The 23,059-nt window shown below is 38.9% G+C and overlaps 2 protein-coding genes, 1 long non-coding RNA gene and 1 pseudogene across 3 annotated transcripts; 1 reads left to right on the top strand and 3 right to left on the bottom strand.

Moving 5' to 3' along the window:
* The first annotated feature begins 1,553 nt into the window (after positions 1–1,553).
* On the top strand, positions 1,554–9,885 carry slc16a12a (solute carrier family 16 member 12a). Its single transcript, XM_052580501.1, has 7 exons — positions 1,554–1,649; positions 2,217–2,442; positions 2,793–2,896; positions 3,495–3,638; positions 3,814–4,792; positions 7,111–7,370; positions 8,487–9,885. Exons 2-7 carry the CDS (start codon positions 2,297–2,299, stop codon positions 8,621–8,623), a joined length of 1,770 nt encoding a protein of 589 aa, XP_052436461.1. The 5' UTR covers positions 1,554–1,649; positions 2,217–2,296; the 3' UTR covers positions 8,624–9,885.
* On the bottom strand, positions 4,630–7,935 carry LOC127976227 (uncharacterized). The gene is made up of 3 exons (XR_008157750.1): positions 7,845–7,935; positions 4,891–4,926; positions 4,630–4,767 (listed from the first exon to the last, which is right to left on the bottom strand). It is a non-coding gene; the product is annotated as an uncharacterized LOC127976227 (long non-coding RNA).
* A 202-nt stretch (positions 9,886–10,087) lies between the features above and the next one.
* On the bottom strand, positions 10,088–15,637 carry LOC127976222 (interferon-induced protein with tetratricopeptide repeats 1-like). Its single transcript, XM_052580503.1, has 2 exons — positions 15,349–15,637; positions 10,088–15,155 (listed from the first exon to the last, which is right to left on the bottom strand). The coding sequence occupies exons 1-2, from the start codon at positions 15,351–15,353 to the stop codon at positions 13,868–13,870; spliced, it is 1,293 nt and encodes a 430-aa protein (XP_052436463.1). The 5' UTR covers positions 15,354–15,637; the 3' UTR covers positions 10,088–13,867.
* Positions 15,638–21,226: 5,589 nt separating this feature from the next.
* On the bottom strand, positions 21,227–23,043 carry LOC127976221 (interferon-induced protein with tetratricopeptide repeats 2-like; annotated as a pseudogene).
* Positions 23,044–23,059: the final 16 nt, after the last annotated feature.

The following is a 23,059-nucleotide window of genomic DNA, read 5'->3' as shown; positions in this document are numbered from 1 at the left end:
GACAATGCAAATTTTAAACTAAGCTGAACATGAGAAAGGTGGAGGACAAAAATGTCACGTACAATTGAACTATTCATTACCTTAAAAAAACGTACTAGATAAATGCTTTTCAAAAGCAAATGAGTGGCTCACCTTGCCCCCTAGGGTAATACGCATAGGCAAACAGCTGATCTCCTGTTATCTCCTGACTTGCCCCCTTAATAAAGCTTTAGCTCGAACCCTAGGAACTCGAACTAGAAACAAACGGCGAGGGCGGAGTCTTAAAACTACATAATCTTTTTACATATCAATGTCTCAGTTTAGAATTTTAAAATAATTAAGTAATCACAGAAGTTAGTTTAAAAGCTATGTTGGCCTTGTATTTTCACCGACGATAATCAGTCGCGGTAAAAAATAAAATAAAAATAAACATATTATTGGTTAAGATAGTTTTTACATTTTAAATATGGCTTACGGAACTTTAGTGTGGATATAAATTGTTTTAATTTTAAGTTGACAGTTAACTGTAGGCTACTGTGTTTGACCAAAAGAGAGCTTGCGACGAACCTCAACAGACTGTCCTGAAAACGTCCTATTGAAATTCTATTAAAACAGTCGACCCCCCTTAAAGCCATTGTATAATATGCACCCAGGGTGGGGTGAGAGGGAAAACATGGCAAATATCCGACCCAGGACTGCAGTTAACGCTAGTTTACTTTAGACTTCTGACTTGAAAGCAAGAGGTCCCCTGTACTTCCACCCGTTGGCTGGTTGTTTTCCGCCCTGTTGTCCTGTCCAAGCGCGCGCCGCACAGTGATGCAGAGCCATGTGCGCCGATGTGTGGACCACCACACTTTGGAGGAGAGCAGGGGTTGTTGTTGTTCCTCGTCTGCTCTAGATTCTGTACACTGGGACGTGTGTTTCGGAGTAAGTTCGTTTCTCTTAGACCTCTTCAAACGTTCAGTCATGTATTTTGTTTGTTTGTATGTTGCTGAGAAAACTCCCCAAGGGATTGTACACAGCTGTTATGACTCTTCTTCTCATCTGCTAATTCATAATTATTTGTCAAGCTAATGTTTTTAAAGACAGAACATGTTATGCTTGTACCTGCATTGATCCAGAGATATTCTTTTTACATTCACTCTTCTGACCTCTCCTGGTTACATCTATTCAAAGATTATTCAACTATTCGGGCTCTATGTTTCTGAAGTGTTTATCGCTTACAGGATATGCATAGTACATTCCTTTGGTTATTGACATACATCAGCATTTCTTATTATCACTGTTGACAACAGTTGTGCTGCTTATGTTTGTGGAAACAGTGATCAGTTTCTTTCAGGATTTGTTGGTGAATAGAAAGTTAAATAGAATTTCACTTATTTGAAGTCTCTTGTAACATTGTAATGGCTTTACTGTCACTTTTTATCAATTTAGTGCTGAATAAAAGCATAAATTATTTAAAAATACTTAAAAACATCTCACTGACCCAAACATTTGAACAGTAGTCTTTTTCAAATGTTTGGGTTAGTAAGATGTTTTTAATGACTATCTCTCATTTTTCAAGTTTCAGAAGATGTATACCTTCAGCGAGGCTGACTGCTGAGTCTTTAATTTGATGACTGAAAGCCATCGCATAAATTTGGACTGTGGTTTAACAGACATAGATTGAGGTGAGTCTATACCAATAAAGCCCAGCAAATACTAGTCAAGTTGTTTTTTTTTCCATGTCTGATCATTTTTGCAATAAAGTAACTACTTTTGCCCCATGAATTAGTTTTTGGCCCTCTCTCTTGGAATTGATGAAGACACACTGTGTTCTTTGCCTCCCTTTGGACCAGACTAGTGTGTGTGTGTGTGTGTGTGTGTGTAGTAACTTGGTCACACTCTGTATCATGGAGTGTTTATGTGGCAGACTCGGACAGGCTCTAATTTCTTTATTTTTCTCTTAGTCACTACTCACTAACCATAGCATCCACACGTTCATGAGGGTGAGCAAATGATGACAAGAATGTTAATTTTCTGGCTGAACTATCCGTTTGATCTTAGAGACATAAGTGATACACTTTTAGTCATTATTTAATCGAAGCACCACATTGTCATTTGAGGTAAGTTCTAAAAGAAGGCTAAAGTAAAAAAATAAAATGTATGGTTCTCCTACAGATTTTGCTTAATGGTATTTAGAAGCCCCTTATAGATGAAAACAAGAGAAAAACAGCAAGTAAATTTGTCCCAAACAGAGCCAGAGAGAGCAAAACCAGCTGAAACTGGACAGAAGAGAAAACAAGAGGCTGAAAGGAGTGAGAGAGTGAGGGAGAGGATGAAGAGAGGAAGCATCTTGTCCAGCAGAAGTCTAGAGATGAGTGAAAAAACTCCACATTCAGCGGCCGCTCCTGATGGCGGATGGGGCTGGATGATCGTAGCCGGTTGTTTCCTCACCACTGTTTGCACACGTGCAGTCACTAGGTTCGTTCGTTACTCCCCCAGGAACCACCTACTGTGGTGTTTTTTTTGTTGTTTTTTTTTTAAGTTTAATGTGAGCCTAAATTAAACTAAAAGCTGCAGAAATGGCCTTTAAACTCAACCAAGATTCCTGTTCTCTTATTGAAAAAAAATTCTGAGTCACTAGCCAAGACTGAATTACTCATGTCTTTTAATATTAGATCATTAAATAAGCAGAATAACTCCCCCAGGAGAAATACCCAGTTTTAAAGCAGTATAGTGCTTAAAAGGAATAAAATGAATGTTGCTTTAAGCACCAGAAGACTTTTATCATATTGCTTTCTCAAATCTGCACTTTCTCATGCTGGTTGCAGGTGTGTTTCCATCTTTTTTGTGGAATTCCAGTCATACTTTTCCAGAGATTATTCTGCAACTGCATGGATACACTCTCTGTTGGACTGCACCACAATGTTGTGTGGTAAGATTCATGCCAAAATTTAAAAAAAAAAAAATGAACCCCCGCACCAGTGTTCTCTCTGAAAAACTCTATGACTCAAATGTGACAGCTCAAACTGTATAAAACTATATTGATTTTAGGAGAACTTTGTTTTCAAAAAAAAAGTCTGCTGACAGGTTTACAGTGCATAGTCCACTCTAAACCTGATTTATCTTGCTGCTGGTGAGAAAGAATGTTCACAGAAACACGTTTTCATATTTATGGAATCTGTTTTTCACAATTCTTTTACTTAGTTTAAGCAATTAGTTTTCATGGTATTTGTCAAATGTTTGAGATTACATAAACCTTATTTATTAATAAATACAACACAGAGATGAACATACTCTTAAAAGCACTGTAGAGGTTAATAAAATCATATGCAGATGGAGGAGCTAGTTTTTTAGTGTCATTTAATGTTTTGTTGACATCTGTTAAAACACTTTTTTTTGTCATAAATAATATAAATAATATTCATTTTATTTATTGGTATATGTGGATATTGTATATTTATTACTCAATATTCAGTATTTATCTTGCTATCTACCACTTTCTCTTCATTCTTTATTCATTCACTTTATAGCTCCATTGGGCAGTTATATAGGGAACCGCCTCTCTTCTCGTGTAGCTATCATGTTTGGTGGGCTTCTTTCCACTGCCGGCCTGCTGCTCAGCTCACTGGCCACCAGTGTGGAGTTCCTGTATCTCACAATGGGTGTTCTTACAGGTTTGATTCAGATTTGCACACATACACCAGCATACAAGCTTTTATTTTTAACTGAACTGGTAATCATAATTTGAGGGAAGCTATTGTAGTCACCTTACCCTGCAATTATATCAATTTGCAACAAACTAGGCATATCCATAGTCTTGCATACTAACCTTCCTGATTCTCTGCACAGGTGTGGGATTTGCTCTCAGCTACACTTCTGCAATAGCCATGGTGGGTTCTTACTTCTGCGAGAGAAAAGCGCTGGCTTACGGGATCGCCATGTCTGGCAGCGGCATCGGAACCTTCATACTAGCACCTGCTGTCCAACTCCTCATTGAGTTCTTCTCCTGGAGGGGTGCGCTGCTCATTCTGGGGGGTTTGGTGTCCCACTTGTGTGTCTGTGGAGCACTTATGAGGCCTTTGGAAAGTCAAAGCGGGAGACGGAAAGAGATGGACTTGGAGGGTGGCAAAAAGGTTGATTGCCTAAATGTTAAACTTGCTGATGCAGGGCACAGTATGGAGGTTAGTGTACAGGAACAAAGATTGGTGGAGGTAAAACATACGTATATGACAAAGAGAGGGGAAAATGAACATGCTGAGAGTATGCAGAATGATGGAAAAGAATGGATGGAATCAGAGCCTTCTGATGCCAAGCAAACACACTCCAATGTGGAAATAAACCTTAGACAGGAAGACTCAGAGGACTCAGAGACCGTGATCAGAAGCACAGATGAATGGGACAAAGAATCAAAGCCAAAGTGCTCAGATATAGACATCTCAGTCCCAGCTTTAGTACAATCAAGTGACTTGGACTGTTTGACAACCAACCAAGAGGACACAACTATCCCAGAATCAAACACTAACCACAGTACTTTGGCACTGTCAAAAGTGGCAAACACAAAATTACTGAAGGAGTCCAGTGACAATGTATGGTCTATCATAAGGAAAACAGTATTGAGAGAATATTCGTTCCTGCTGATACCAGACTTCTTATTGCTGTTGGTGTCCTTCCTGTTCCTTGCATATGGTTGCAGTGTGCCATTTGTGTATCTTGTGCCATATTCCCTGAGTGCAGGTGTCAGTCCACAACAGGCAGCATTACTCATGTCCATACTTGGAGTGTCAGGGATTGTCGGAACTATCACTTTTGGATGGATTGCAGATAGAAAGTAAGAGTTTGTTGTGAACTCTCCCATAAATTGCCATATTACAGACATTTAAAGGGATAGTTTCCCCAAAAAGGAAAATACTGTCATTAATTACTCACCCTCATGTTGTTCCAAACTGTAAGACCTTTCTTTATCTGTGGAGAACAAATTAAGATATTTTTAATGAAATCTGAGAGCTTTCTGACCCTGCATAAACAGTAATGCAACTGAAATGTTCCCAGACCCAGAAATGTAGTAAGGACATCGTTACAATAGTCCATGTGACATCAATAGTTCAGCTATGATAATACCTTTTGTGTGCAAAGAAGTCAAAAACAATAAAAATATCTTAATTTGTAGTCCGAAGATGAACAAAGTTCTTACAGATTTGAAACGACATGCAGTTGAGTAAATAATGACAGAATTTTCATTTTTGGTTGAACTATCCCTTTAAGAGCTACATCTACACTAGACGCCTGTTCAATTTATAAAACTTTTAGAGTTAGGCATAAAAAATATAATATATATATATATATATATATATATATATATATATTAGGGGTGTAACGGTTCACAAAATTCACGGTTCGGTTCGATACGATACACTGATGTCACGGTTCGGTTCGGTTCGGTTCGATACGTTTTAGATACAGCAAAATGTAAAAACATCTCAACTTTTCAGAATGCCGCAAGCGCACCGCGGGTCATGTGACAAGAACTAACCAATCAGCTTCATCCTTTCCCGTAACAACGTTGAGAGCTCAGCCAAGATGAAGGAACAGCTGATCATAGTTGTATATGGATTGCAATTTTGAAATAAATTTAGTAGCAGCGCTACTGCAAGCGATTTTTAGAGCTGCAAATCCATTTATCCTTCGCTGAAATTTCCGCGTCTCATGGAGAGAGCACGTCATTGTTGCTTAGCAAAGACAGACGCCTCATGAGCGCTTCTGCCCGAGCGCTTTGGAAAGGAGGAGAAAGACGCGCTTAGCGTTTTCCACGCGTTTTTAGGCGCGATATGTGAACAGCCCCTAAGGCGCTCGCTCACTCAGCACGCGCTGAAGGCTCGTTGCAAAATGTCGAATGCCTTTAACAGACCAGAAATATAAGATCCTAAAATAACCAACAGGTCTGGTGTTTGGGTTGGATTCCCTGTAAGCTACTAGTTTCTAAATGCTGCAGGGATAGTTTGCTGCGTGCATGTTTCTCCTTTTTTTCGTCTTTTCCCAGATAGTACTGACGCATATATCCCAGATATTCCCGCTGTTTTTTTTTTATTTATTTTTTTTATTCCCGCTGGTGTACCCTGTCATGTTGCAGATGCGACATACCGTTGTTTTTTTATCCACCACTCTCTTGCCATCACCATTATAGCTTAAAGGGAATCCAAAGTGCACCCAAACACCAGACCTGTTGGTTATTGGAGGATCTTCTCATTTCTAGTCTGTTAAACGCATTGGCTATTTTGCAACGAGCCTTCAGCGCGTACTGAGTGAGCGAGCGCCTGCTGAGTAGCCTAACATAAACATATAAGATGGTGTTTTTTTCTTCTTCGGGAGTGTCAGGGGCGTTGCCTGTTACGTTGTTTGGGTTATTGGGCTACCTTGTTGAACGCATATCATTATATTTCTCTCTCTCTCTTTTTTTTTTTTTTTTCAAATATAATTAATTACTCCAACGAACCGTTCGGTACACATAATGCGTACCGCGTACCGAACCGAAAGCGTCGTACCGAACGGTTCAATACGAATACGCGTATCGTTACACCCCTAATATATATATATATATATATATATATATATATATATATATATATATATATATATATATATATATATATTATATTGTAATCTGTTTTTAAATTCATATTCATGTCTTCTAAAGTAGATTAAAACTATACATTCACTACGTTTGGAAATCAACCCTATCCGTTCGCTAAGTCTAATGTCACACGTCACCTTTTCTGGGGCCCAAACGCTCAAACAGATACCAAAAGCAAACAACAAACAGTGCTAATACACTCACACAGTGTGCTCTGTTATCTCCACACTGAAATCTTACCTTACCTAGTAATTCATATGTTCTGAATCATTAAAATATTGGTGTCTGGGACACCAATATTTTATGAGACTTTAGTGTGCACTTGGTTTTTAAAAGCTTGACAAAAGGTGTGCTATTAATAGTGCTCATAAATGGCTACTGAGATCAAATTCTCACTCGAAACAGTAGAGATTCCTGCACTACTTATTCAATGATTCTGGACCACTGCTTTTTTAATTCTTCAAAATTCCTATCCATCACACTGTGGTTTGATCTGTTTCTATGTGTGTTGTGTTCAGGTGTTTGAGGCCGTATAGGGTGGTGAGTTACATGCTGGCTGTGGGGTCAGAAGGGCTGAGTTGTCTCTTTCTGCCTCTGCTGAATGGTTTTTCCCTGCTCGTCCCCTTTTCTCTCATCTACGGCTACTTTGATGGAGCTTATGTGGCACTTATTCCTGTGGTGACCTCTGACACCGTCAGCTCCACCCACCTGACCTCGGCTCTGGGAGTTGTTTACTTTCTTCATGCCATCCCCTACCTCATCAGCCCACCTATTGGAGGTCAGCAGATTTTCCACACTCTATTTAACTGAATGATAGGTAAATTAAATAAACTGCTTAACTAAAAGGTCCCGTTTTACGCGCTTTTTTGTAGCTTTGATTGTGTTTACAGTGTGCAATATAACATGTGTTCATGTTTCGCGTGTAAAAAAACACAGTATTTTTCACACAATTCACCTATCTGTATACTGCTGTTTTCACTGTCATAAAAACGGTCTGATGACTTCCTTGTTCTATGAAGCCTCTCCTTCAGAAATACATAACGGGTTCTGATTGGGCCAGCGGTTCCTGTGTTGTGATTCGACAGCAGCTGAGAGCAGGCTGCCCTCCTGGTAACGCGATTGGGCTAGAACGCACGTGCTGGAGATGTATTTATAGTCACAGGAGCATTTTTACTGACGAGATGCGCATGAAAACCTCATTTGTTTTTTTGCACAGCCCTAAAAATCACATCTAAAAATAAAATACACTTACCAGTTGTGGTCCATAAACAACGCCTTCTCCAGACAAAGAGGGAACTGCTCCATCTTTCAAGAATAATCTTTGTGCAAATCCGGCATTAAACTGATTGAGATTGAGAAAGTTGTCCTCAGCAAGCTGTCCTCAGCAAAATGAGCTGCACATAGTTTTACATGTGCATTATAATTTTCGGGAACCGAGTTAAACATAAATTGTAACCATTAATCTCAAAGTACAGCGTTCCTGGGAAGCCCAAACAAAGGTGATTGGACTCAGAGATGAAAATAACAGCGTTTCAACAACATGGCGACAAAAACAAACAGCTCTTCCTTCTTCTCCGTCGGAGTGCAACAAGGCCACGCCCCCTGTTTGTGAATTCATGTGGGCGGTGGTTAGTCAAAAAAAACTGTTTTAGTGACGTCATTACTGCAGGAACTAGAGGGCTGTAGTCCAAACGGGTCGTTTTTTGTAGGCGAATTCTGTTAAATAAAATATCTCGCTTGGCATTGAACTTTGAGCTTTAGCATTTTACAGATATTATTTATACTCTAATAACAACATTACACATTAGCTAAAGTTTAAAACATGGAATCACGAAGAAGGGGACCTTTAACTAAATTAGTGTTTTATGAAACTGGTGTTTTCTCTCACTCATAGGTTGGCTAGTGGATCAGACAGGCTCCTACACAGCTACATTCTTCCTCGGTGGAGTCGCTCTGATCTGCAGTGCTGTGATTCTGGCTGCTGTGAGAGTTATCATCCGTTGCACTAGAGGGAGCTATTGCATAAACTGACTCACAACCAGGTACAATGGAGATTTCTAAAGTGGTACAAAAACACTGCAATATCGATGTCAAGAAACATGAAAGTGCCCCTCCGGAGTTAAAGAGTTTTCACGTGTTCCTGATCTGAAGCTTTTATCAGTCAGATTGATTTCCACAAATCCATGCATTTATAGCATAAATGAACACAGAACTGAAAAAAAGAACTGCTCTACTGCTGAAATACAGGATTTATGTTCCATTTGGTTAAACACGTGTTTTCTACCAAGAAAACTTGTTTTGTATTTGATACTTATTTGTTATTTTAATGTGTCTCTCTCAGCTGATATCTGACTGGCTAGTCAGAGAAATGAACAGATGTGCTTTGTCCATTAGTTACACGTTTACCGCTTCATTCACAGGTCAGTGTTTTTATAATGTACACTACTGTTCAGAAGTTTGGGATCTGCAAGATTGTAAGATTTTTTTGAAGATTTTAAGTCTCTTATGCTCACCAAGGCAGCATTGATCAAAATACAATAAAAAAGCAATATTACTACAAATATTGACTATATACTATAACACTTGTATTTTGATTTTAATGCATTGTACAATTTACTTTATTATTGTGATGGAATAATTTGCAAAATAAAAGTTTTAAACTTTTATTTAAAAAAAAATAAAAGTCTCAGACTTTTCCTTAAAAAAAAAAAAAAATCTTAAAGATCCCAAACTATTGAGAAGTGTACACAGCTACTTACACCACTGTAACCATCACTGTCCTAAAACATTTAAATCAAATGCAATATTTTTCAGTATCATAAATGTTATCAATATGATAACCTTTTGTACATTTTTATGTTAAATGATTTCAATTCTACATTTTTAAACATGGCAAAATGCAATGGATTTTTTTTTATTATGCATCAATCTACAATGCTTTCTTTGGACTATTCTGTGTGTGTCATTCAGAGAATACCTTGGTGAATAGACTCTTTGGACTTCATGGATTAAAAAAATGGCTAAATGTCACTGAAACAAGAATAATATGAGATGCTATATATAAACAGATAGAGATAACCTGTATTTCATATAAAGATCATGGACAATATTCTCCCTCCGAAAATAATTATGGGTATTCTACAAGAAGAGAAATAAATTAATCAAATGTAATCTATTGATTTAATCTTTTAGATGGCACATCAAATACCTTGTGACTCTTAACAGTACACATTTATTTGTATGTGACCTTGTTTTGTGCTGGAACACTGTTACAATAGATCATTTTCAGTTTGTCCAATGTATCTTCAGTCTCTCCATTGGCAGGCTACATTTCTTTGGAAAATGTGAAAAGAAAACTCAATTCTCATCGTTGAGAAAATATATATATATTTTTTATTTACATATTATTGCAAACAGAAAACACAAAGTTTCAAAATCAGCAAAGCTGGCAGATCTGATCAGTTAGAAATGAGAAATAAATTAAACAAATCAGTGTTTTATAATAAATGTTTATTCTATTTGAAACAGCAGCACATGTAATCAACACATCTGTAAATCCTAATTTCAGAAATGAAGGTCTCAAATCAAACCAGTTACAGTATAAAAGTATTTTAGTAGTTATAATTAAATGCAACAAGCACATGATCCAGCTCTAAGTTGTTGTTTTTTTGTTTTGTTTTTTTAAACATTAATGTAACTAGTGCTGGAAAATACTGTACATCCATTAAGACAACAATTTATAGCATTGAATTCTAATATAGACTAGTGATTGGGAATTATAATTTGTGATTGGGAATAATTGTCCCATTTTTATGTCTTCTTTTTTTCTTCACCACCATTTCTTTATTATGTTTTCTGCATAGAGTGAAATGTAAAGAGAACATCCTCCATAATGACTTTTTTAAAGGGTTGTTGTATGATGTTGGTACAGTGTTTATAACTTGTCTGTAGCATTAGAATATATTTTAAGTCTCCATTCCTTCAAGAAAATGCTGAATTTCCAAACAACGAGGGTCTCTTTTCCTCCTCATAATATTTTAAAGGATTTTTTTAATACTCTTTCGTTTACGATCTGTCATTCCTTGGACGTAATAGAGGACTGAATCTTTGGACTATTGAAAATAATGTAGATGGCAGGCATAACTATTCAAGAGAGAGATCATCTTTCCTTGAAAGGAGCTGCTGGTAAACTTCCTCAGCTTTCTCAGTGTTGTGTGTGTAACAGTGCAGTGATGCAAGGGCAAACTTTACTTTGAGACGGTCGGGATAATGTCTGATAACCTCCTCAAACAGCTCAGTGGATTTCCTAGACAAAGTCTCCCTTTCCTCACTGTCATTCTTCATCAAGAAAGCCTTCCATTTGTATAAATTAGCTACAATTCTAAACACTTCAGTAGAGTTAGGAAAATTTTCTTGAACCCTTTCTCCTTCTTGAAAAACTCTCTCTGCTGAATATTTTCTGTAATACTGAAAAATAGTTTTGGGTTTCAGTGGTTCTCTCTATTTCTCTCTAGAAATGTGTATTTCTTCATCATTGTTTTCTGCTTGCACCTCAGACGTTTTCAGTATATAAAGTAACTGAGGAAAAAAAGACTTTGGGTCTATCACCATTGCCTCTGCAGGGCTGTGGCGTTGGAGGGTCTGTTTAAGGATATTCTGCCCAAGCTGTCAAATGAACATATTCAGAGAAGGAATGCCATTCCAGAGCGGAAGCATTTAAATGTTCAGATTTCATTAAAGATTACCATGACAAATCTTTTTTTTTTTTTTACAGCGGATTAACTTGGATGGATTAATTGTTCACATAAAGACTAGCAATGTGTGCTAATAGAGTAAATAAAGTCCATTTTGATTTCATGCAGATTTTAAGTTAAAATTGAGCCAGCAAGCTTGCAGAGTTTCTTCTTGACAGCCAGGTAAGGTAAACTTAAAAGTATTTCTAATTTGTTGGACTTTTTATTGAAAGAAGTCAACCTTTACCCGTTGAGACAATGCCCTCAGTTTAATAGACTCATATAAAGAGCTGTATTTGTAAAGCTTAATTTGGGGGAGGCAAAAGTGGTTTAAAAATATGCTTTATTATAGCTGTACTGTAATTCCTCTAGGTGACAGTATTAGCACAGAAACTGCTACGAAAAGCAGTGAAGTTTTTCCTAATGATAAAAGTCTAGAGACTTGTTTCTCAAGCTTAATGCATGTGTTTTGGTATAAATGTATCATGCAAGCTGCTTTGCAGCATTAATGCACATGAATCACTGTGTTGTTTTATCAACTAGACCCAGGTTTTACTGAATCCCCAAACTCATAACTTATAATATAAACATTAGATATATTCCAGAAATTTTGTCTACAAATAACATTTGGAGCTTTTGATATTTATGCTGTTTTGTGAATGTGACCCGACTGTATTTTCTGGTCAGCTGTTTAGACAGTTGAGGAGATTTGCATATTCACCATAATGAATATTTGTATTCTCAGTATGTGCTAGTGTTTACAAAGTCAATCTGCCTTTTAGTATTTTTTTGGTTCCAGCTCTTTTTGCTGCTAGATATATATTCATCATCCAATTTCAGATTCAATGTGTATTCAAAATTAATTCACCATTTCCTAAATTGACAGAAAAAGGAGATGAAGCCAATATAAGCAATACATATTTATTTATTAACTTTGTCTTAAGTTACATTAAACAAGTGAATTTTTATGGGATGGAAATTTACTACACTCTTCTTGTCCTTCATTAGATGTTTGAGACTATCCCAAATGAGATGATAGTCATTCTGGAAATTAATTGCAGAGGAAAAACTATTAATGTTTATTATTTTTCTGTATTGTCTTGGGTTAAAGGGGGGGTGAAATGCTCATTTCCACTCAATATCCTGTTAATCTTGAGTACCTATAGAGTAGTACTGCATCCTTCATAACTCCAAAAAGACTTTAGTTTTATTATATTTATAAGAGAAAGATAGTCTGTGCCGATTTTTCCCGGAAAAACACGACCGGCTGGAGGCGTGACGTGTGGGCGGAGCTAAAGAATCACGAGCACCAGAAGGCTTTTGCGTTGAGAGCGTTTGGAAGCTGTGACATTACCGTGAGGAAAAAAACCATCATCCAAAACAAACCATGGCTTACAGTCAGATTCAGCCGTATATTTATGATCCAGAATCAGATCCCGAGGCTGAAACTGAACGAGAGCAGCAGCAGCAACGACTACAGCAGGACGTTTCTATGTGGTATGTATTGAAACTGTATATATTTGCTTAGCGGTTTTGGAAAGTTCCACTTTATGTCGTCTTTTTTTTTCTTTAAAAGTGTACAAGGTTTACTTGATGTGCTCACGCGCCGATAGCTAAGTTAACAACACAGAGATATTTGAAGCAGTTTTACTCACCGCATGCGGTTCCAACACACGATCGTGACCCTTTTTCATTGGGATCCTTAAGAAATAAACGATATGCAAATCCGGCGTCAAACTGGGCCTTGTTTGTAAAACAAGCATCTTCGAAATGCAGGGAACAAACAAAAACACTTGTACAACTCCATTGATGCTCTGTAAAAATAAACTCCGTCCACTGGTCCCTTAATGTTTTTTTTTTTGGTAATCTGTGCAGGGTTGTCTTGCCCTTTGCAACCAAAAACACACTTCTTTTGTGACATTTCGCTCTCGCTCTGATCAGTGAATGTCTCTGCTCTGCTCCACGGGCACGCGTGCGCTCTTCCGGCAGAAGTGCCCTTAGGACCCATATAAGGAAATTCCGCTCCATCTAACGTCACACAGAGCCATACTCGAAAAAAACTTTACAAAACTTGTGACAAACCGGAAGGAGTATTTTTGGAACAAAAAAAATAATTTTTGAAACTTTGTCTATGTTTAGCATGGGAATCCAACTCTTTAACAGTATAAAAAACTCCGTATGCATGAAATAGCATTTCACCCCCCCCCCCTTAAATGTTCTCAAAATGGGTAAATGAAGGTGAAATGGGAAACTTTATTTGTCATGAACATTCTTTTAAAATACTATCAAATGACCCAATGTCCCTCACCTTCAGGTCATCACACAATACCTATACAATACACTATGCAGAGGAAAAATAAGAAAAACTTTTTTTTACAAGTCCAACACTCATTAACACAAAACAAATTAATGTTATATAATTTTGAATTCTTGTTTTTTTTTCTTTACTGAGCACCATGTCTTTATTATAGTTTGTGAATCAGGTTAAACAGAGAAAACTCTTCTCTACTTATTTTTTATGGTTGTTATAATAAAGCACACTTTAATAGTAAATATGAATTCTCTTCAGAAAACTTATAATTTCCTCACAGTGAGGGTATGTGCCATTCATCACAGTTTTTTGAAGAACGTTTATGCTCTTCTGTTTGTCATCTGTATTAGCTGGGATTTCTGCCACTTTCATGTGGAAGATGATTGAATCTTCTGACCGTCTGCAGTTGTGTAGATGGCAGGCATAACTATAGTAAATATACTGTTGGCTGTGGGGAGGGAAATCATCTTTCTCTGACAGGAGCTGCTGGTAAATCTCATCTGCTCTCTCAGTGTTGTCTGCACAGTGGTGCATTGATGCAAGGCCTACCTTTTCTCTGAGTGAGTCAGGATAATGTCTGACAACCTCCTCAAACATCTCAGCAGATTTCTTAGCCAACTTCCTCCTTTCCATGCTGTCTTTCTTTACTTTGTAAACCTTCCTTTTGTAGCAATTTGCCAGGTGTTTCAACACTTTATTTGAGGTGGGGAACTTTTCTCGTGCTCTCTCTGCTGCTTCAATAGCTTTATCTACAGAAATGGTTCTATAATACCTGAGAATAGTAACCAAACATTCCAGGTCTCCAGTTTTAAGAGCTTTCTCTAGTAAACCTTGCATTGGTCTCTCAGTGCTTACTGATTGCACTTCAGAGTATTTTTCTAAATAAAAAGCATGAATGTACAAATTGTTTGGTTCGTTCTCATGTGCAGTTTTCAGCTGCTTTAGAATTTCATTTCTATGCTGTGGAGGGCTTTTATGATTTGTAAATGCCTCGCTCATGGCTTTGGCAAGACCTTTGTGCCATTCCTTCCTTCCTGGTTCTTCTTTCAAAGCAATCTTAAAATAATAAATTGCCTGATGCTTCTTGGATTTGTTGAACTTCACCAGCGTCCAGCCCTTTTCTCCACTGACTTCAGGATGTAGAGCACATCCAGGTGGAGCAGGATGCATTCGCTGAAGCCTCTCCACCTCTTCTAGGTATGCTTTACTCTTATTCATGTCTCCCATGCGGTAGTAGACCCAAGCCATGTTAGCTTTGTTGACCTGCAGCCGGACTGCAGCTTCTTCTGTTCCCTGCTCCTGCATCACACTTTCTGCTTTGTGCAGGTACATCAGCGCCTCTGTGTTGAAGCCGAGAGTCTGTTGGATGTAGCCCAGCAGGTTGTAATGGTGAACCACCCAAGTGCATTCCTGCTCTAACATGTTTTGTATGTTCTTCCTCAACCCCTGGAGCTCATTTCGATAGTGGCCCAGATCCCAAGTGAAGTGGCACTCCAGTTTCTCAAGGTGTTGTTTCAGGCTGGAGTTACAGAAATATTTGGAGGAAAAAAGATTGTTGTCATACAGATATCTAGCAGGCATTGAAAGGATAATCAACATTTTCAATAGACTACAAAATCTTTAAACAGTTCTGAGTACAGTATAAAAAGCAGTCTAAATTCCCAGAGTACATCAGATTGCATTAATGCATATTTGATTGGTAAACAACTTACTCCATTATTACTCCAGTGGTGGTCCAGTTTGAGAATTTTTTTTAGCAGTGCTGATTTGTTCTTTATGTGAAGTCTCCTAGAGATTCTTCCTGTATTTATAATGATCAAGCTCATAAATCCACCAGCTTATCTATAGTGAACAAAGTCTTTAAACACGTCAGCTCAGGATTCTTCTCTTGGACATTTCTATTCTGCCTTAGGTTTTGTTTCTTCAAGTGCAGTTAAACTAATGACAGTAATAAAGTTTAAAGCCTGCCTTCTTCCTCAAGCATAAACTCCTAACGTGCAGGTTTCGCAGCACAACATGTCCATGATTCACTGTACTTTGTACTCTGTGGTCCAAAGTGATATTGATAATATAATGTGAGCAAGACAAACTGTATTGCTGTTCTGGCTGGATGTTTAGAAGTTTTAAGTGATTTGCAAATTTACCATATTACATATATATATATAAAAAAAAAATTATACTTATAACAATGCACTATACATATGTTGCAGCATTACACATTAATCTTTGTTAATGTTAGTTTACAGTAAAAATACAGCTGTTCATTTTTAGTTCATGTTACCTCAGTTCCCTTAAAGCTGATGTCCATAAATTTTGCCTCTTTGTCGCCATCTCTGTCTCAAAACAGCTGTTTGCAGAATTATCTTCCTTGCATGGATTGTGCTCATTTTTGACCCCCTGGCAAATTTTATCCCCCCTCGCTGAAATTGCTGCCCGATTGCCTAATCCTAACTAGTGCCTTATTCTAACCCCTCCCCCACATCTAACCCTAATCTACCAATACTAGTGGGGTAATAATCTAGCAAATCTAACAGAATTGTGCACAAAACCGGCACGTCTCCAACGCGGATGAATCAGTTTTTTTTTGTTGTTTTTTTAAATATTTGTGGCAGTCAGTAACCGCACTGGTCTGGATATTTATTGCACTTTGCAATCACAGATTTTGTCTTGGAATATATGACCCAAATAAGAATTTTTCACTGTATATTGTCATCTGAACAAGTAAGTAAAAAGTCTGCCAAGTTTGTTCTGACTAACTAATGAAAAAAGCATTTCAATAAATCGTGATACCAAGGATTATTTAATCTAGATCGGTTAGCTCATATCACATCAAACCATGCAAATTATTAGAATTTTTATAGTTTATCCTCAAATGATTAATTATAACAACATCAGCATTACCTATAGTGTGTATTAGCGTGTAGATTGCAATTTCTGTCCAGTCTAATCTCCAATTGTCATACCATTTGAATTTCATGTAAAGAAAATATTTTATCTCCAAAAAAGCGAATTATGCTCCCTTCAAACTGGTTGTCTTTTAAAAAAACAAATCTTGTGTAATCCTAGGCTATCTGTAATCAGAAGCACATTTAAAACTGGAATATAATTTAAAGCTCCAGTAGGTAACTTTTGTAAAAATGTATTTTTTACATATTTGTTAAACCTGCCATTATGTCCTGACAGTAGAATATGAGACAGATAATCTGTGAAAAAATCAAGCTCCTCTGGCTCCTCCCATTGGTCCTATTGCCATTTGCAGAAATACATCGCTCCCGCTCTAGATCAACCAATCAACGCTGCGGTACGTAACTTTTTTATGTGTTCAAAATTTACAAAATGTATATAATAAGTTAGTACACCATGAATCCATTTGCCAAACCGTGTTTTTAGTTTGTCCTGAATCACTAGGGTGCACCTATAATAAGTGTTTATATTCAGACTATTTTAGATTGCTTCAGGGGTACCGCGGCGGAGTAACCCAGTACCTTTGTGATTCTTCATAGACATAAACAGAGAGAAGTAGTTCCAGCTAGTAGAGCGTCAAAAGTTACCGACTGCAGCTTTAATTTCATACGTGTTTCATAAACGCATAGTCCTTTCTGGATTACAATCCGCCCTCAAAATGATACATTTAATTATTCTTGCTGCTTTGAGAAAAGGTTATAAATGATCCGCCACCTGCCGGATCCACACAAGTGATAGCCATAGTAGCCAGGACAACTTCTTTATGTTTAATAAAGTAATGATGCTGCAGCATGCTCAAATATCATGCAAAAACCTACTTTTACCATACAAATTAGAAAAAATTATTATAAACTAACCATTGTGAATTGGGTTAAAGTAAGGTGATGGTTTTGAACACTGGCTGGTAATGTACTTGCTCCAATATTGATTTCGGATCATTTTTAACCCCCCAAAATTTTAAATGGTAAAATTGCAGCTTTAAATCTCAACATAAAATGTTTGATTTTCAAGGTCACATATTTTACAACTTTCTAGAGTTTTATTTTATGTTTTGATGTCCTTATGAATATATATTTGTGGTATAAATACCAAAAACCATCTCAATATATTTTTACAGCTCCAGGAGATCTGCTGAGAATATGTACATTTTGGCCTGTCTAATTAATATTCATGAGCCTCTCTTCTTATTTGCCTGTTGTTTTGTGAATGACACTCAGCCAGGCCAACCACAGGTAACTAGGGTCAGCCAACGTCTCAGCACTATCTGGAGGCAGCGAAACAAAGGGGAATCTGTCTGAGGCGGCCCATTCAAAGCAGCAGCACAGTTTCGGTTACATAAAGGAGCTTAAAATATCATCTTCTTGTGCCAGAATTGACATAATAAAGCCTCAAATTAGAAATTTGATCGCATATCTACTTCCAGACAAAAAAATAAATAAATAGAAAAGCTGTGGTTAAATGCTATAAAACAAGCGGACTGGACAGAAATGATCGTTGGGGTTTGGCAAAAAGGAGTTGGGACTATGGGCAGTGTTTGGGGTGATGACTGAAGGCGATTGCCATGTAGGCAGTTCTGACGTCAACTTTTTAGAGAAATCACAACGGTTCATGAAAAAAAAAAAATCACAGCTACTTTATGGAGACTGGGTGCATTTTACTGTGGACTGACTGATTTGAAACTTATATGGTAGTTAAATAGACCCTAGAACTGGAAATTTTAGTTTTGACGATATGAGACCTTTAAATCACTTTCACTTTTTTCTTCTTTTATAATATATTAAGAAATGTTCAAATTGACATTAACTAAGATGAATGCTTTATGTCAGGGTTTTGGTAAGGGAGGAACTCAGGTGCAGACAGGATTCTCAACACAAAAGGGTTTATTTACAAAAGGGGAAAACAAAACCCACGAGGGGGAAAACAATAGCTAGGGAAAAGACTAAATGACAAAACTGGGCAGACAAGATAAAGACACTTAACACTAACTATAAACAAACACTCACGGTATTACAAAGACTTCTTCAGGGATGACAATCACAATTGTGGAACAATCTCAGACGAGGAAACAAATCACAGTCACAAATCTTAGGGTACAAATCTCAATGAACCGACGCAAGACAGAGCACACTAGGAAAGCTAAATAGGGGAACTAATCAAGACACGACAGGTGGCACAGATGGGACAATCAAGACAAGACTAGGATAACAAGGGGGGCGGGGCAAGGGAACGAGACAAGACAAGCACATGGCCCAAAGACAAGGCCATGTGCTTGTACACAAAACATGGGTCTGTCATGATCCTGCCTCAAGACTAGGGAAAAACCAAGGACACGAGGGCAGAATCATGACAGAACCCCTCCCTTAAGGAGCGGCTTCCAGACGCTCCTCAAGGGAACATCAAACACGGGACATGACTGACATGACAGACTGGGACACAGACACAAACCAACAAGACATGACAAATAACAAAGGCAAACATGAGTACACAACGGCAGGGTTAGGGTGACAAATCAAAAAAAACAAACAGGGAAGGGGAGGGGGCGGGACCACAAAGTTCATGGGGGACAGACCAGGGTGGGTGGGGTAGGAATCTTAGGAGGACAGGACGAAGGCTGACGACGGGGGGTACGGGCAGGTCTGGGTGGTGAGGGGTGGGGAGGGGTCTCGGGACAACTGACAGGGGACATGACAGGAGCAGACACGGGACGCGGGGCAACACTTACGGGACGCGGGGCAACACTTACGGGACGCGGGGCAACACTTACGGGACGCGGGGCAACACTTACGGGACGCGGGGCAACACTTACGGGACGCGGGGAGACGACAGCTGGACACGGGGGGGGACAACATCAACTGGACACGGGGGGGACAACATCAACTGGACACGGGGGGGACAACATCAACTGGACACGGGGGGGACATCTACTGGGCTCGGGGAGACAACAGGACACGGGGAGACAACGGCTGGACACTCGGGACTTCTGGGGACAGGGTCTGGGGACAAGACAGGACTGACGGGGACTTCTAGGATCTGGACAAGACTAGACAAATAATCTGAGAAGGCTTTAGCAGCTAGGATAATTGGCATCTCCTTACGAGATGAGACAGACTGTACTAGAGTCTTTGCTGCAGAGTCGGCCGCGGCACTCTCCTCCGCTCTCACGACTGCAGACAGCTCTCTTCTTTGCCGGCTCGGGCACGCCAGCGCTCACCGCTGCTGGCTCGGGCACGTTCACCGCTGCTGGCACGGGCACGCCAGCGCTCTCCGCTGCTGGCACGGGAGGAGGCAGGGTCACAGGACCGGCAGGCCCCTTCTTCCTCTTCCTCCTCGGGCGCGGTGCAGAGGCTACAGCTGGGTCAGATGCGGGTTGGGGGAGTTTGGTCTCGGGCAGGGCAGCCTCTGACACCGAAGACTCTGAAGCTGACTCCCATGAAAACAGTCTCCCTCGCTTGTTGGGGAGACTTAAGGTAGTGGGAGGTGCCTCAGGATCTTGGGAGGGACTTGCCTGATCCCCCAGGGTTGCCACGGCCAGGACACGACCCTCTGGGATCGTTGGCAGCTGGTTAGGTGGAGGGGACCTCTGTGGCTCCTCCTGGGAGATGATCTCCCACAGCCGGGCATAATTCTGAAGGATCCACTCCCCCTCGGGCGAGTATGGGAGGGTGACCCCCTTCCTGCCGGTGGGGGATGACATCCAACATTGACGACAGAACTCCAACAAGTGTTGGACCTCGGGGGACCTCCTGCCTGCTGAGTTCCTTTTTGTTCGGTTCATTCTGTCAGGGTTTTGGTAAGGGAGGAACTCAGGTGCAGACAGGGTTCTCAACACAAAAGGGTTTATTTACAAAAGGGGAAAACAAAACCCACGAGGGGGAAAACAATAGCTAGGGAAAAGACTGAATAACAAAACAAGACTGGGCAGACAAGATAAAGACACTTAACACTAACTATAAACAAACACTCACGGTATTACAAAGACTTCTTCAGGGATGACAATCACAATTGTGGAACAATCTCAGACGAGGAAACAATCACAAATCACAGTCACAAATCTTAGGGTACAAATTTCAATGAACCAACGCAAGACAGAGCACACTAGGAAAGCTAAATAGGGGAACTAATCAAGACACGACAGGTGGCACAGATGGGACAATCAAGACAATACTAGGATAACAAGGGGGGCGGGGCAAGGGAACGAGACAACACAAGCACATGGCCCAAAGACAAGGCCATGTGCTTGTACACAAAACATGGGTCTGTCATGATCCTGCCTCAAGACTAGGGAAAAACCAAGGACACGAGGGCAGAATCATGACACTTTAAAAGTATTTTTATTGTTAATGTTAACTAATGTAGTTAACGTATGTTAATAAATGCAGCATTATAAATTGTTACCAAATATTTAAACTCAGCTCAGAAAAGACCAACTGGCTTGCCGTTTAAAAGTTTGAAGTTATTTGCATATTTACAATATTATTATAATATAATATATTATACTATATATAATATAATATATAATAATTTGGTAACAATGAGCAATACATATGATAAAGTACTTATTCATCTTTGTTAATGTTAGTTTAAAATAAAAATACAGCTGTATTTTTAGTTAATTTTTAGTTAAAATCAATGCAGTGATTTCTTATTAAACCTCCTTAAAAAAATGCATGGTTTCCTGGTAAAACACTTAAGAAAATGCACCAAACAGTGGTAAAAATGACCTCACCTTCACACTTATTTATTCACCTTGTGTGAATAAGTGAAATAAAGAGACCATTTACTAATCAAGAACTCTCTTGAGAAATTGTGAAATCTCTTCACAGCGAGGGTTTCTGCCATTCTTCACAGTTTGTTTAAGAATCATTATGCTTTTCTGTTTGTCCCCTGAAATGTTTTGGATTTCTGCTGCTTTCATGAGAAAGTTGATTGATTCATCTCTGGACTGTCTTCTCTGATGTAGATGGCAGGCATAACTATAGTACAGTAACTGTTGTGTATGAGGAGGGAGATCATCTTTCTTTGACAGGAGCTGCTGGTAAATCTCATCTGCTCTCTCAGTGTTGTCTGCGTAACGGTGCACAGTTGCAAGAGCTAACCATCCTCTGACACAGTCTGGATAATGTTTGACAACCTTCTCAAACAGCTTCATGCATGTCTGAGTCAAGATCTTCCTTTCCTGGCTGTTTTCCTTCATAGCGAACAATTTTGCTTTGTATAAATCTGACAGGTTTCTCAAGACTTTAGGGCAAGTGGGGAACATTTCCTGAATCCTTTCTCCCTCTTGAATCGCTCTCTCAATTGAAGTGTTCTTAAAGTATTCAAGGATATAACCCAAACCCTCCAAGTTTCCAGTATTAATGGATCTCTCTAGTAAACTTTGTACAACTTTATCATTTTTTTCTGCCTGCACCTCAAACTTTTTTAGTATGTAAAAGGATTGAAGGAACAAATCATCTGGGTCCATCTCTGCTGCCGTTTTCACCTGCTGTAGTATTTCATCCTTCAACTGTGGAGTCAATTCAGACTTTATATATCTCTTGCTCATGGCTATAGCAAGACCTTTGTGCCATTCCGTCCTTTCTGGTTCTGCTTTCAAAGCAATCTTAAAATAATCAATCGCCTGACGCTTCTTGGATTTGTTGAACTTCACCAGCGTCCAGCCCTTTTCTCCACTGACTTCAGGATGTAGAGCACATCCAGGTGGAGCAGGATGCATTCGCTGAAGCCTCTCCACCTCTTCTAGGTATGCTTTACTCTTATTCATGTCTCCAATAAGGAAGTAGACTCAAGCCATGTTAGCTTTGTTGACCTGCAGCCGGACTGCAGCTTCTTCTGTTCCCTGCTCCTGCATCACACTTTCTGCTTTGTGCAGGTACATCAGCGCCTCTGCGTTGAAGCCGAGAGTCTGTTGGATGTAGCCCAGCAGGTTGTAATGGTGGATCAGTCTAATGCACGCCTGCTGCTCCACATCTTGCATGTTCCTCTTTAACCCCTGGAGCTCATTTCGATATTGCCCCAGATCCCAGGTGAAGTGGCACTCCAGGCCCTTGAGGTTGCTTTTCAGTGGGGAACTGGATTTACAGAGAAAAATTAAGTAGATATTCACTGCTGGCACTACATTTAGATCAGAGGACATTGAGAAATTGATTTGAATGTTGTACCAAAAAAAATGAATAAATAAATAAATAAAAGAAAATCAACAATAAATCCTCAATTATGAGAAGAAAAGAAGTCATGGTAAGTAATCTTAAAAATAAAGGTATTAGGTCTAAAAATAACAGCATAAAAATGATTTAAATGAAAAACAATAAGACAATATTTTATAATATAACTGATTCTTTAAATATCCACATTATGAGATTTTTTTCATAAATTAATGAAGAGAGAAAAAAGCACTCACTCCATCACGATGGGCAGTAGTGATCTAGTTTGGTAGATGTGTTTTTTCAGCAGTAGTGA

Source organism: Carassius gibelio, chromosome B17, assembly GCF_023724105.1.
Source record: "Carassius gibelio isolate Cgi1373 ecotype wild population from Czech Republic chromosome B17, carGib1.2-hapl.c, whole genome shotgun sequence".
NCBI classification, from domain to species: domain Eukaryota; kingdom Metazoa; phylum Chordata; class Actinopteri; order Cypriniformes; family Cyprinidae; genus Carassius; species Carassius gibelio.
The sequence above is the reverse complement of the archived record's forward strand: the minus strand, read 5'-3'. Positions and strand labels throughout refer to the sequence as shown.

What these genes read in the sequence shown, in the direction of transcription:
- slc16a12a (XM_052580501.1), top strand. Translation starts at nt 2,297, where the DNA reads ATGAAGAGAGGAAGCATCTTGTCCAGCAGAAGTCTAGAGATGAGTGAA. An exon ending in TGCACACGTGCAGTCACTAG is followed by an intron (nt 2,443 to 2,792) that starts GTTCGTTCGTTA and finishes TGCTGGTTGCAG; the next exon opens with GTGTGTTTCCATCTTTTTTG. An exon ending in CTGCACCACAATGTTGTGTG is followed by an intron (nt 2,897 to 3,494) that starts GTAAGATTCATG and finishes TTCACTTTATAG; the next exon opens with CTCCATTGGGCAGTTATATA.